Source organism: Callospermophilus lateralis, chromosome 18 (genome assembly GCF_048772815.1).
Source record: "Callospermophilus lateralis isolate mCalLat2 chromosome 18, mCalLat2.hap1, whole genome shotgun sequence".
Lineage (NCBI taxonomy): Eukaryota > Metazoa > Chordata > Mammalia > Rodentia > Sciuridae > Callospermophilus > Callospermophilus lateralis.
In genome coordinates this window covers 40841738-40852888 of record NC_135322.1, presented here as the reverse complement: position 1 = coordinate 40852888, position 11151 = coordinate 40841738, and the positions used below count along the sequence as shown (strand labels likewise).

The 11151-nt window shown below is 45.3% G+C and overlaps 1 protein-coding gene across 2 annotated transcripts; it reads right to left on the bottom strand.

The window, feature by feature from the left end:
* Window positions 1-1098: 1098 nt before the first annotated feature.
* Window positions 1099-9329, bottom strand: Arl2bp (ARF like GTPase 2 binding protein). Of its 2 annotated transcripts, none has more exons than XM_076838935.2 (6): window positions 9001-9329; window positions 8092-8153; window positions 4793-4899; window positions 3708-3793; window positions 3240-3336; window positions 1099-2551 (listed from the first exon to the last, which is right to left on the bottom strand). In XM_076838935.2, the coding sequence occupies exons 1-6, from the start codon at window positions 9036-9038 to the stop codon at window positions 2450-2452; spliced, it is 492 nt and encodes a 163-aa protein (XP_076695050.1). In that variant the 5' UTR covers window positions 9039-9329; the 3' UTR covers window positions 1099-2449. The 2 variants fall into 2 exon arrangements, with proteins under 2 accessions (XP_076695050.1, XP_076695051.1); XM_076838936.2 differs by lacking the exon at window positions 9001-9329 and adding an exon at window positions 8247-8935.
* Window positions 9330-11151: the final 1822 nt, after the last annotated feature.

The following is an 11151-nucleotide window of genomic DNA, read 5'->3' as shown; positions in this document are numbered from 1 at the left end:
AGAGAGGATGTCACGGTGGCTGGCCGTGCTACATACTCACAGCTGGTGGACGGCAGAAAGGATGGCAGTTGGGTCCTTTGGAGCTTATTTTCCTAACATTTTAAGGGAATATCCCCTAGGTGTCAGGCCAAAGCCTTTTTCTAAGTGCCCTTTGGCCCTTTTTAAAGAAATTGGCAACAATTAAAAGGTAGCTAGTCCAAGCAGCTGTGGAGGAGCAGCTCTGGCTGAGGGATGAGGGTGAGGCTTGATGACTTGGTATAAATACTGCTCTCAGGTTGCTGGATTTTGAATAGTAAATTATAATCATGCCAGGATGAAGCTGTAAGATGAGTTTGGTTTTAAGGAAGAGCAAGCCATTTTGAAGCTTAGAGAAAATGAAACACTAGGCAGCTACAGTCCACCCTCCTGTTGGGTCTGATACTCTAAAACACAGCTTGTCTCAGGGGGAACGTTACAGACTGCAGCTTGGTGACTGTTGACCTAGGGGTGAGGAGTCCTCAGGGAGAGGGGTGTGTGGCCATCTTCTGGGGCTGGACCAGAACGTCAGTCTTCTCACTCCAGGCCAGGGCCGAGCCCTGTTGAGGAGGATTGTGACATCACAGTCTAAGTTTCTATGTGGACCAATTTCTAGTTTATTTTAATTTTTTTCTAATTTATTTAAAAAGAAATCAGCAAGCTGACTTAAGCTCCAACGGGCTTGCTTTTTTCTGAGTAGAAAGACTGAAAAGAACAGTTTGCTTTTCTTCTCATTTTCCATGATTTCATCTCTGGACTCGTCCACTTGCTCTTCTCAGCTAGGACCACCAGATCCTGCCTTGGGTTTCTGACATGCCTGGCCCGTGGTGGGTGGTCCTACTTACAAGAGGAGGAAGGAAAAGCAGGCCCAGGAGAGGTGGTATTTAAAAAGCTGGTTCTGGGAGTGCCTTTAGTTTAGAAGGACCAAAGCAATAATAACCGGATGGCAGTGGCCACATTAAAGAGAGGATGGGGGCTGGGCATGTAGCTCAGTGGCAGAGCACCTTGACTGGCATGTGTGAGGCCCTGGGCCTGACCCCCAGTATTACAAAACATCAGTAATAAATAAGTAGAGGACACAACTTGTTTAGAATGATGGTTCTTGCAAAACACCTCAAATTTTACTCATGGTACAAAAAGTAATAAATGACACATTAGTACAGAAAAACACATAGCTTATAGCTCATCCTTTAAAACCAGAAGATAAGTGAAAAGTCAGCACAGATTCTTATTTTCACTATAAAAAGCAAAATAAAAAAAAATACACAGGGGAACTGAACTGTTTTTTTCTTCTTTCCAGGGATGTGACACATGTAAGTTCTCTGTCAGTACTAAACAATGTAGTAAACCAAAGCTGACACACGAACAGTAAAGCTGTCCACTGCCTCCTCCTCATGCTGAGCTAGACCAGTGAACACCATCTTGGCAGGAGATTATGACGGGAAGAAGAAATCGCAGAGTCTTTACCTACCCTAATAAAAAAACCAAACAACTGGCTTACACAGAAAGGGTTTTAAGCCAACATGCACAACACACCTGACATGCCATGACGCAGGGTTGCTTCAGCCTGTTCCAGCACACAGCAGACATTCTCTGGTGCTGCTGAAACAGGTACACCAACATGAAAAGCATATCTTTACAGCACTAATGACTAAAAAGCACATAGCATATAATACTTTGATCTTTAGGTGGATAATCATGGAAGTTCCAAGATCATATCCACTAAGTTTGCCTGAGTATTCATCTATAAAAATATTTTTCAAAAATAATGCTTGAAAGAGACTTCTAGAAACAGTGGGACTATATCAGGACCAACAGAAGACAGTGTTACAAGGACCATGTATGTTAAGACTGGGAGCTGACTTTCACACGTAGCTTTTAGGTAAAGGACATCTCTCTTGGTTGACCCCACAGCCAGCACAAGCTGTGATCAGAGGAGACACAGAAATCGCAGGACAGGCAGCTGGCTCCAGTAGCTCCCTAGATAAATACTCCCAAACAAAAACCCCATTGAGGGTGAAGGACTGAAACTATGTCCCATGTAAAAAAGAGCAGTGAGTGCACAAAGGACTCATGCAAAGCCTGCTGGGAAGAGGAGGGTTCATGGTTGTGGTTATGCACACCAACATGTACCAGGGAAGGGCTCCCAGGTGGAATGGCTGACCTGGGCCTGATCAGAGGGGCCTGACCCAAGCACCTGAGAGGTGACTAGGTGGGGAGGGGAAGAACACTAATACAAAACGGCTTGTCAGGAGAAGTGGGTCCAAAGGTCCGGTCATGTTGTTTCTGACCTGTCAATACTTAACACAAACCAAGGGCTGTAGAACAGAGTCTTTCTGAGATGGACTCTTCTGTCGTCATTAGCTGTAGTCTCTCTGAGTCTGTCAGACTGGTGACATCCAGAATGTTCCTGTTCATTGCCTGGAGATGGGACCTAGTGCCTCAAATTGTTCTGGGAAGCTGGCACAGAGGATGATTTGCACAATGAAGTCACCACTAAGCCACTGCTTAAGTCCAGTCCCCGGCCTTCCTTTTCCTGCATGAAAAAGGAAACAGTTTCAAGGAGCAAGCAACAGGAAGCAGCCTTTCTGGCTCAGGACCCTGCCTGTGGTGCAGGGAGAGGGGGTGAGGGGAGGGGGCACAGGGATGTAAAGCAGATTATTCTGCTCAACTACAGCCCTGAGCACTCTTTAAAAATGCTCCCCTCTTCACTGGAAAATATTTTTCTTATAAAGAGCCTACATTAAGACAGGATTAGACCAGTGCTTTGGTTTTTGTCCTGCTTATTTAGGGACTCTAAGGTTCTGTTTCAGCCAAACACGAAAAGGCTCTGGCCAGTCAGTTCAGGCCTGTAATCTCAGAAGCTCAGAAGGCTGAGGTGGGAGGATTGTGAGTTCAAAGCCAGCCTCAGAAACTTGATGAGGCCCTGAGCAACTTAAGGAGACCATGTTTCTAAATAAAATTCATAAAGGGCTGGGGATGTGGCTCAGTGGTCAAGGACCCCTGGGTTCATTCCCCAGTGCCAAAACAAACAAACAAACAAATAAACAAAACACAGTCTGGCCAGTGGTTACCAGCTCCCTCCACTGACACACTATGTGAGCCGCTCTACTGATACTGGCCAGTTTTAAGGGGCAATGATCAGGGAAACGTGGGAGATGGTTTCTAGTTGGAACTTTCTAAATGGTTCACGGTGGCTAGATAAAGAGGCAGTCATAACTTACTGCTCTGTAGTCCAGAAACATTTCTTTAAAAGCCAGAAAATCCGTAAATGTGAGCAGCATGTCAAATATGTCACCAGCCACTTCATCTTTATGGTGCCTGGAAAAGCAAAGGGTGGTGGCTTCAGGAATGAATGGCCAGACACGTCACTTCAAGATTTTGTGCAGAGGGCTGGGGATGTGGCTCAAGCGGTAGGGTGCTCGCCTGGCATGCACGTGGCGCTGGGTTAGATCTTTAGCACCACATACAAATAAAGATGTTATGTCCGCCGAAAACTAAAAAATAAATATTAAAAAATTCTCTCTCTCTTAAAAAAAAAAAAAAGATTTTGTGCAGGAGTATTGACTTCACATCCAGAGCCCACTGAAGGTTTTTCTCTTAAATAAAAAAGGCAAACTTTCCACCTTGCCCCCAGTCTAGGGAAGGAGAAAGGAAAGAAACATAAAAACCTACAGTCGCACTCAACTCACTGTAATGTAGTTGTGAAAGCCGCCATGTTAAATCCAGGAATCCGCTCCAGCAGCTGTTCTTCAATATATTTTTCCACCAGAGAAATCTGCAATAGTGGAAAAGATCTCAGTTAGACCACCTTTAGAGAAGCAGGACATGTTTTCAGAAAACCCATCTCCTGTCCTTGGCAGTGTCGCCCGAGACCCTATTCTATGTGTAGGTTCTATGCTGAGTGACAGGAATACCAAAGGGGACCAAATCCCAGCTCCTTTCCTGGCTAAGTCGTGGGATTCCTGGTGCCGAGGGGCACTTGCAGGTAGTTATGCCATTAACAGGAGGCTGCTCTAACCCTGGTGGAGTCAGGCAGAGCACGGCTCCCACTCCCCAGTGCAGGAGGACAGGAAGTTAATGGTCTTCCTGTGTAGATGGAATCTGTGCAGACAGAGCACACAACAAGCAGGAGTCCTGGCTCCTGCTGAGCCAGTTTCCTAGATTATGCCATGATTCTGTGTTTAGAAAATAAAGTCCTCAAGACTCAAACCTATTCTTAGAGGCTGTGAGAAGCCTCAGGGTACAGTATAAAGAGCCAAGGGCAAAGAGCTGAGGTCCCCAGGTTCTGGTCTTGGTGTTCCTATCACCTTGTAAGAGTGATCTTGGCCTCATTTTTTTTTTTTTTTTTCCTGGCAGTGCTGCTGGGGATTGAACCCAGGGCACTGGACATGCTAGATAAGTGCCTGCCAGTGGCCACACCCCTAGCTCCTGTTTTCTCTTTTACTTAATAGTCATGCGTATATGACTGAAAACTTTAGAGGAACCAGGATCAAGGTATGTAAACTCACATATTACAATTGAAAGCAGGATTATGGCAAAGCCCAACATCTTTTAAATCACAAGTTGCAAGTTTGTCAAATACCACCTGAAAGTCTTTTGGAAAACAGCCCTAAGAGCTGGGTGGAGGAAGGTGAATTAAACCAGATTCTAATCAGAATTCCTGGCAGGTTTCTGCTGGCGTTATTTTAAAAGCAAATTTCAATGTCTTTTGATTCTGAATTTGAGTTTTAAAGAAACCCTAATCTCCTGGTAGGAGAAACAAGAATTCACTTACATATTCGTTAAAAATGGGTGTGTAGATGAGTTTATTCTCTTCTGTATCTTCAAACTCCTGGTAGTACTTGTCCATGAAGTTTCTCTGTAATAACTGGAACTCGTTATCTGAACCACAGAGGGAGGAATTTATTATTTTTAATGGATTTTTTTACCAGCCATTCTGATCTATGAGACAGCAACAGTACTGCTTTCTTAACAGCTAATGTTTTAAGAGGGGTTAAATGGGACACTGACTTGAAAAAAACCACTCTTATTTTATTTTGTGGTACTTGGGGTTAAACCCCAACCCTTTTTATTTTTAGACAGATCTTGCTAACTTGCCCACGCTGGCCTTGACTTACCATCCTCAGCTTCCCAAGAAGCTGATATTATAGGTGTGAGCCACAAAGCCTGGCTTTTTAAAAAAACTGTGGTAAGATATATAAAACTTATGGTGTTAAATTTTTTTTGGCGGGGGGAGTGGGGATAGTGGGGATTGAACTCAGGGGTACTTGACCACTGAGCCACATCCCCATCCCTATTTTGCATTGTATTTAGAGACAGGGTCTCACTGAGTTGTTCAGTGTCTTGCCATTGCTGAGGCTGGCTTTCAATTAGATCTGTCTCAGCCTCCCAAGCCACTAGATTATAGGCGTGCACCACAGTGCCCAGCTGTTTTAACCATTCAGTTTGATGATTTTAAGTATGTCCACACTTCTGTTCAAATGTCACCACCTTCTGCCAGTTTGTTTTAAACACACCCCTATGGGATGGCTTGGGAACTCCCTTATACTCCTTGTCTGTAAAGGAACAAATTGTCTCTGTCTCTCTTATCTTTAAGAAATTATAAAAGCTTATTGGGCATACAGAAGGTCCATTCTCAAACTGCAGGACTTCAGACCTAATGGCAACAAGCCTCTCTTTATATAATTTTAAAAGCAGTGTTGAAAACAGTGTAGCAGTTAAAAGTGTGGAAACAACAGAAGCCAGACTGCCTGAGTTCAAATCCTACTGCCACCACTTGCTGCCTGTGCTGCCTTGGACAAGTTACTTAATTTCTTTAAGCCTCAATTTCTTCATCTGTCTTGTGGGGTGGCTGGGTGGAATTTGAATAAAAATTCATGCAAATAAAGAGATTAGTTCACAGCAAATACTTCATGTTAGGGAATAGGGAATTTTAGAAACTGAAAAGAATATTATTTTAAAAAATAAAAGGAAAGCTTCAAGAAAGGATCCAGACTTAAGATAAATACCCTGTGCCTGCAGAAGGCTCATTTTCTCATAGCAGATAGTGCCCATAATAGGGAAAAGAACTGAACAGATTTCAGTCTTCCCCATGGAAGAGCTTAATGCACAGTGAAATGTCTATATTTAGGAATTAAGGGCACAAAGCTTTACAGGAACCAAAGGTTCAAAAAACTGATCAGTGGGCTGGGGATATAGCTCAATTAGTAGAGTGCTTGTCTCGCATGCACAAAGCCCTGGGTTCAATTCCTAGCACCACACACACACACACACACACACACACACACACACAAAAAAAAAAAAAAAAAATGGTCGGTGATTTTCAGACTAAACTAGATATGGCCAATAACACCAATTAACCATCTTTTCCTACTTTTAAAAAAATTCAAGTCAATAGACAATGTCTGTTTTAAAACTTTGCAGCCTGTTACTATTCGTATTACTTAGCAGGATTAATGGATGCCAAATGAATCCACAAATATGAACACAAAACTCAGGAAACTAGAAATCCAGCTGAAGCCTAACACCTTATTTTCTTCATGGACATTTGTGTGTATGGTTATGGTTTTATGTTTTTTTTTAAAAATATTTATCTTCCAGTTATAGATGGACCCAATATCTTTATTCTCTTTTTTTATATGGTGCTGATGATTGAACCCAGTGCCCCATGCATGGTAGGCAAGTGCTCCACCCCTGAGCCACAACCCAAGCCCTGGTTATGGTTTTATGTTCTGTTTTATAGTGTGAAAACTAAAAACTACCTAAAAAACCAAAATTACTCTTACTCCTATTTGTGAAATACTGGATGCTCCAGTATTTTCTGAAGCTTTGCCAAGAGCTCCTTCTAGATGCCCCATTACCTGACTATATCTCTCTAGGTCCCCAAATCTATGGTAATTAGTGTCACTAGACAGGGATTGAGGAGAAAGTCCCTGCAAGGAGGCAATGGGACTTAAACTCGGCATAAGCAGGTTCTTTTTATTTTGATACTGGGGACTGAACCCAGAGGTGCATTACCACTGAGCCATATCCCTAGCCCTTTCTAGTTTTTATTTGGAAACAGGGTCTCACTAAGTTACTATGGTTGGACTCAATTTCTGATTCTCCTGTCTCTTTGCTGGAATTACAGGTGTGTGCCACTGTGCCTGGCTGTGCAGGTTCGAAAAACAGAACTGAAAAGAATTTCAGGAAATGTCTAAAGAATGACACAAAGAAAGATTTAATGAAGGATAGTAAAGATACATACCTCAAAGGCAGGATGCAGATGCCCCTCACCTCTCAAGAGAAGACAAGAGAATACCCAGGGTTGAACTCTCTGACTAAATACATATATGATTTTCCTGGGAACAAATGTGCAGGTTCCTAGCCAAGCTTTTGTGAAAATCAAATCCCATGTCAATCACTTGATATTTGGGGTTCAAAATGTGTCTTCTTGTTTAAGCAGCCTTGACATTAATTAGGTGTGAGCATACTGTATAGGTCTTTGAATCTGGTGACATTTAAATTGATTTTGTTTTTGTTCTAGTTGATCTGGTACAAGCATGTGCTGAAGGTGTTGTTCATCTAACTAAAAAGATAAGCATGGCTAGTCATGCTCATAGATTCAAGTCTCCAAATATTAAGGGTCTCATTTTTCTCTCCCCAAGAGCCCACTTTTTTTTTTTATACCAGGGAATGAACCCAGAGGCGCTTAAACACTGAGCCACACCCCCAGACCATTTTATTTTGAGACAGGGCCTCTCTCTAAGCTGCTTAGGGCCTTGCTAAGTTGCTGAGGCTGGCTTTGCACTCATCATCCTCCTACCTCAGCCTCTGAAGCTGATGGTATTACAGGTGGGTGCCCCTGTGCCCTTAGAACCCACCTATACTAATTAGTTGTTTTAAGGAGTGTTAGGTTTCTAAGACAAATCTCAGAAAGACTCAGTTAGTATTGCACTGAGAAACACTGAAATTTACATGTAACTTGATGTTTTCTTTTTTAAAAAATTAATTCTTCAAATTGATGTCAATGTCCTTAAAAGCAAGGGTCTGAGAACTAAAGAGCACAGGTGAGGTTGTGGCATGGAAACTTACCCATGATAATGTCCTCTAGATATCCAACCACAGCATCAAATTCTGCATCGGATGCAGAGGAGCTGAAAAATATGCCAGGATTATGTGTTGGTTCAATTCATTAATTAAAAAAATGTGTTTAATATTTATTTTTTAGTTGTAATTGGACACAATACCTTTATTTTATTTGTATGTGGTGCTAAGGATGGAACCCAGGGTCTCACATGTGCTAGGCGAGCACTTTACCGCTGAGCCGCAACCCCAGCCCCTTAAAAATGTTTTTACGGACATTTTCCAACATGTACAAGAGAAAAAAGAATAGTAAAACGAGTTTCCATCACTCGGCTTCAGGAATTAAAGATTCGCTGATTACTGCCTATCAACCCAAAACAGAAGAAAAAACACTAATGAAATGCAATGGCTCCACTTTTATAAAACCCAATATGACAATGAGTTATAAAAGGCACAAATAAGGGGAGCCACCGGCTATCTCCAGGCGCCTCCACCTTTATTCCCCGCGGGACCTACTCACCGCATCTTGGCTATCACGCCGCACCTATGCAGCGTGAACCAGGCGCCAGGGAAATCGTGGTCTACAGGGGAGCAGACCGGAGTCGCTGGGGGAGGGAGGTGGTGGTGGAGGTCCTCTGACCCGCGGTCAGCCCTGGCAGCTCAAGTCCCCTAGGTTTTGCTGACGCCTAAGGTTCAGGCGAGGGATTGTGATGGAGACGCTGATACTCGGTGACACCGCCCCCGCACGCCTGTCTCCCGGGACCTAAAGCTGCTGGCTCAGCGGCCGCAGAAGCCGCACAGCGGAGGCCGCTTAATGGAGCGGAGCCTCGACTGTCCCCCACCGCGACACCGACTAGAGGTCATCCGCTTCACAGAGCCGCGGCCTCCCGCAGCCGGAGCGCTGCGGGCGTCACTCACAAGGACAGCGCGAAGCTCTCTTCCTCTAGGGCGTCCATCGTCGCGGCGCCGCATCCACCTGCGCGGGCGAGCGGGCCTGTTGACCTCCTATCCCGCCCGCGGCCCGGGCCCAGCCTCCGTCCTGCTCCGCGGAGCCCACACCCGCATCGAGGGAACGGCGGCCCGCCGGAGGCCTCGCCGCCCAGGCCGCAGGCAGCCCACGGCCCAGCCGGCTCAGCGCTTACGCGCGAGGCCCGGCCTCGGGCTCCTGGCTGCGGCCTCGCGCCAGCCGGGCCTCCTCGCCCAGCGAGGCCGCTCCGCGCGCCGCCGCCGCCGCCGCCTCGGGTCCAGACGTCGGTTACCGACCAGCGCCCCGCGCCCCGCCTCCCGTTACCAGGGTCACCGCAACCTTCGCCGCCCCGCGGGCTCTGACAGCCAATCATAGGCCGCGTCCCCGACAGGGGTGGGGCAAAAGAGGGAGAAGGAGTCTGGGAAAAGGAAGGTCGCGAGGGATGCTGGGCCTACGTGGGCCTGTGGGGAGTCGCCGCCGTGGTCGCGCGCTGCGTGGCGGCCAGGTTTCGCGTGGTTCCCCTTTTATGGACTCGAAGCCAAGAACCTCGGTTTCCTCACTTGCGACTTGGGACAAAGCGGCCTGACAGGGTGTTTGGGAAGATTAAGTAGCTGAAAGTGTGTGATACTTTCGTTTTAAACGTTACCGAGCATTGATCCCAGGGGTGCTCTGCCACTAAGCTGTACATCGCCAGCCTTTTGTGTTTTTGTTTCTAATTTTGAGATAGGGTTCGCTAAGTTGCAGAGCCTGGCCTCAAACTTGCCATCCTTCTGCTTGCCTCCTGAGTAGCTCACAGGCACGTGCCACCATGCCCTTTGAAAGCATGCTTTTAAACGGCCAAAGCACTTGAGTGCCAATCTTGAACCAGATGATGCATATTTGTAAAAAAGGTGACCCTTGCTTCCCGTGGAAACAGACCCCAGTGCAGGAAGTGAATATCAAAATTTACACCATAATCTTCACATAAAGATTATTAGATAGTAAGGAGCTCCCTGGCTAATACTGCAAAACAAAAGTTGACAGAACCACCTGAACAACACAATCAGAAATAAGACAACTGGGGCTGGGTTGTGGCTCAGCAGTAGAGCTCTTGCCTAGCATGTGCGAGGCCCTGGGTTCGATCCTCAGCACCACATAAAAATAAAGATACAAAATATTGTGTCCAACTACAACTAGAGAGAGAGAGAGAGAGAGAGAGAGAGAGAGAGAGAACCTTGGACTGGGGTTTCTCAAAGCAAAACTTAGAGAAAGGATTTCCTGGAGCTGATTTCTCTTGATTGGACCATTCAGCATTATGTTTCTTTGATTGCATGATTACCTTTTGGCCAAATGTGTGGTATGGAACCAGAGGGATTACTGTGTGAATTGAGGGTCAGATGATTATCCTGAATGAATTAGCAGACATCTTTGAATGGACATAGATATACCTTAGGATCTAGAACTAAATTTAGTCACAAAGACACAGTTGTCTTGGTTGAGATCTAATCTCAAGATACTTAGTTTAGCACCAGGTGCTAAACTTTTTGGATAGGCTTCCAAAAAGACTAGCTGAGCTGGGCTGGGTAGTCCATGAGGATGAGGATGGAGAATGGAAAGTTCCAGCCAGCTGGGTAACTAAGTAAGATCTTGTTTCAAAATAAAATGTAAAAAGGGCTGAGGATGTAGTTTAGGAATAGAGACTTCTTCTATCATGCATAAAAAACCTGAGTTCAATCCCCAGTGCTGGGGGAAAATTTTTTTTTTGGAACTGAGATTTTTTCCATAAAGCACTGGTCAGACAGCTCACAGGAGACTCCTCAAAGGTCCTACCACCTACTTCTTCTACCTAGCATACTTATATCTGGAACAAACGAACTTGCCCACCCTTCCTAAATCATGGGGTCAGGAAAAGAATAATGTTTGATTTTGTCTGTTCTGGTTACCTGTTCATGTCCTGTTTGTCCCTCTTGGTGTCAGCTGGGGCGGCTGCAGTGGAGCTAGAGAAGCTTCTTTCAAGGAGCCCGCTCATGTGGCTGGCAGTTAGCTGTGGCTTTTGTCCAGGAGCTCAGATGTGGATGCTAGCCATGGACTAAAGGGTCTCAGTTCCTCTTCCTGTGGATCTA

Coding starts and splice junctions, on each gene's coding strand:
- Arl2bp (XM_076838935.2), bottom strand. CDS start 9,038: ATGGACGCCCTAGAGGAAGAGAGCTTCGCGCTGTCCTT. Junction 8,154..9,000: donor GAGAGCTTCGCGCTGTCCTT/GTGAGTGACGCC, acceptor CATATTTTTCAG/CTCCTCTGCATCCGATGCAG. Junction 3,794..4,792: donor CACCCATTTTTAACGAATAT/GTAAGTGAATTC, acceptor CCACTATTGCAG/ATTTCTCTGGTGGAAAAATA.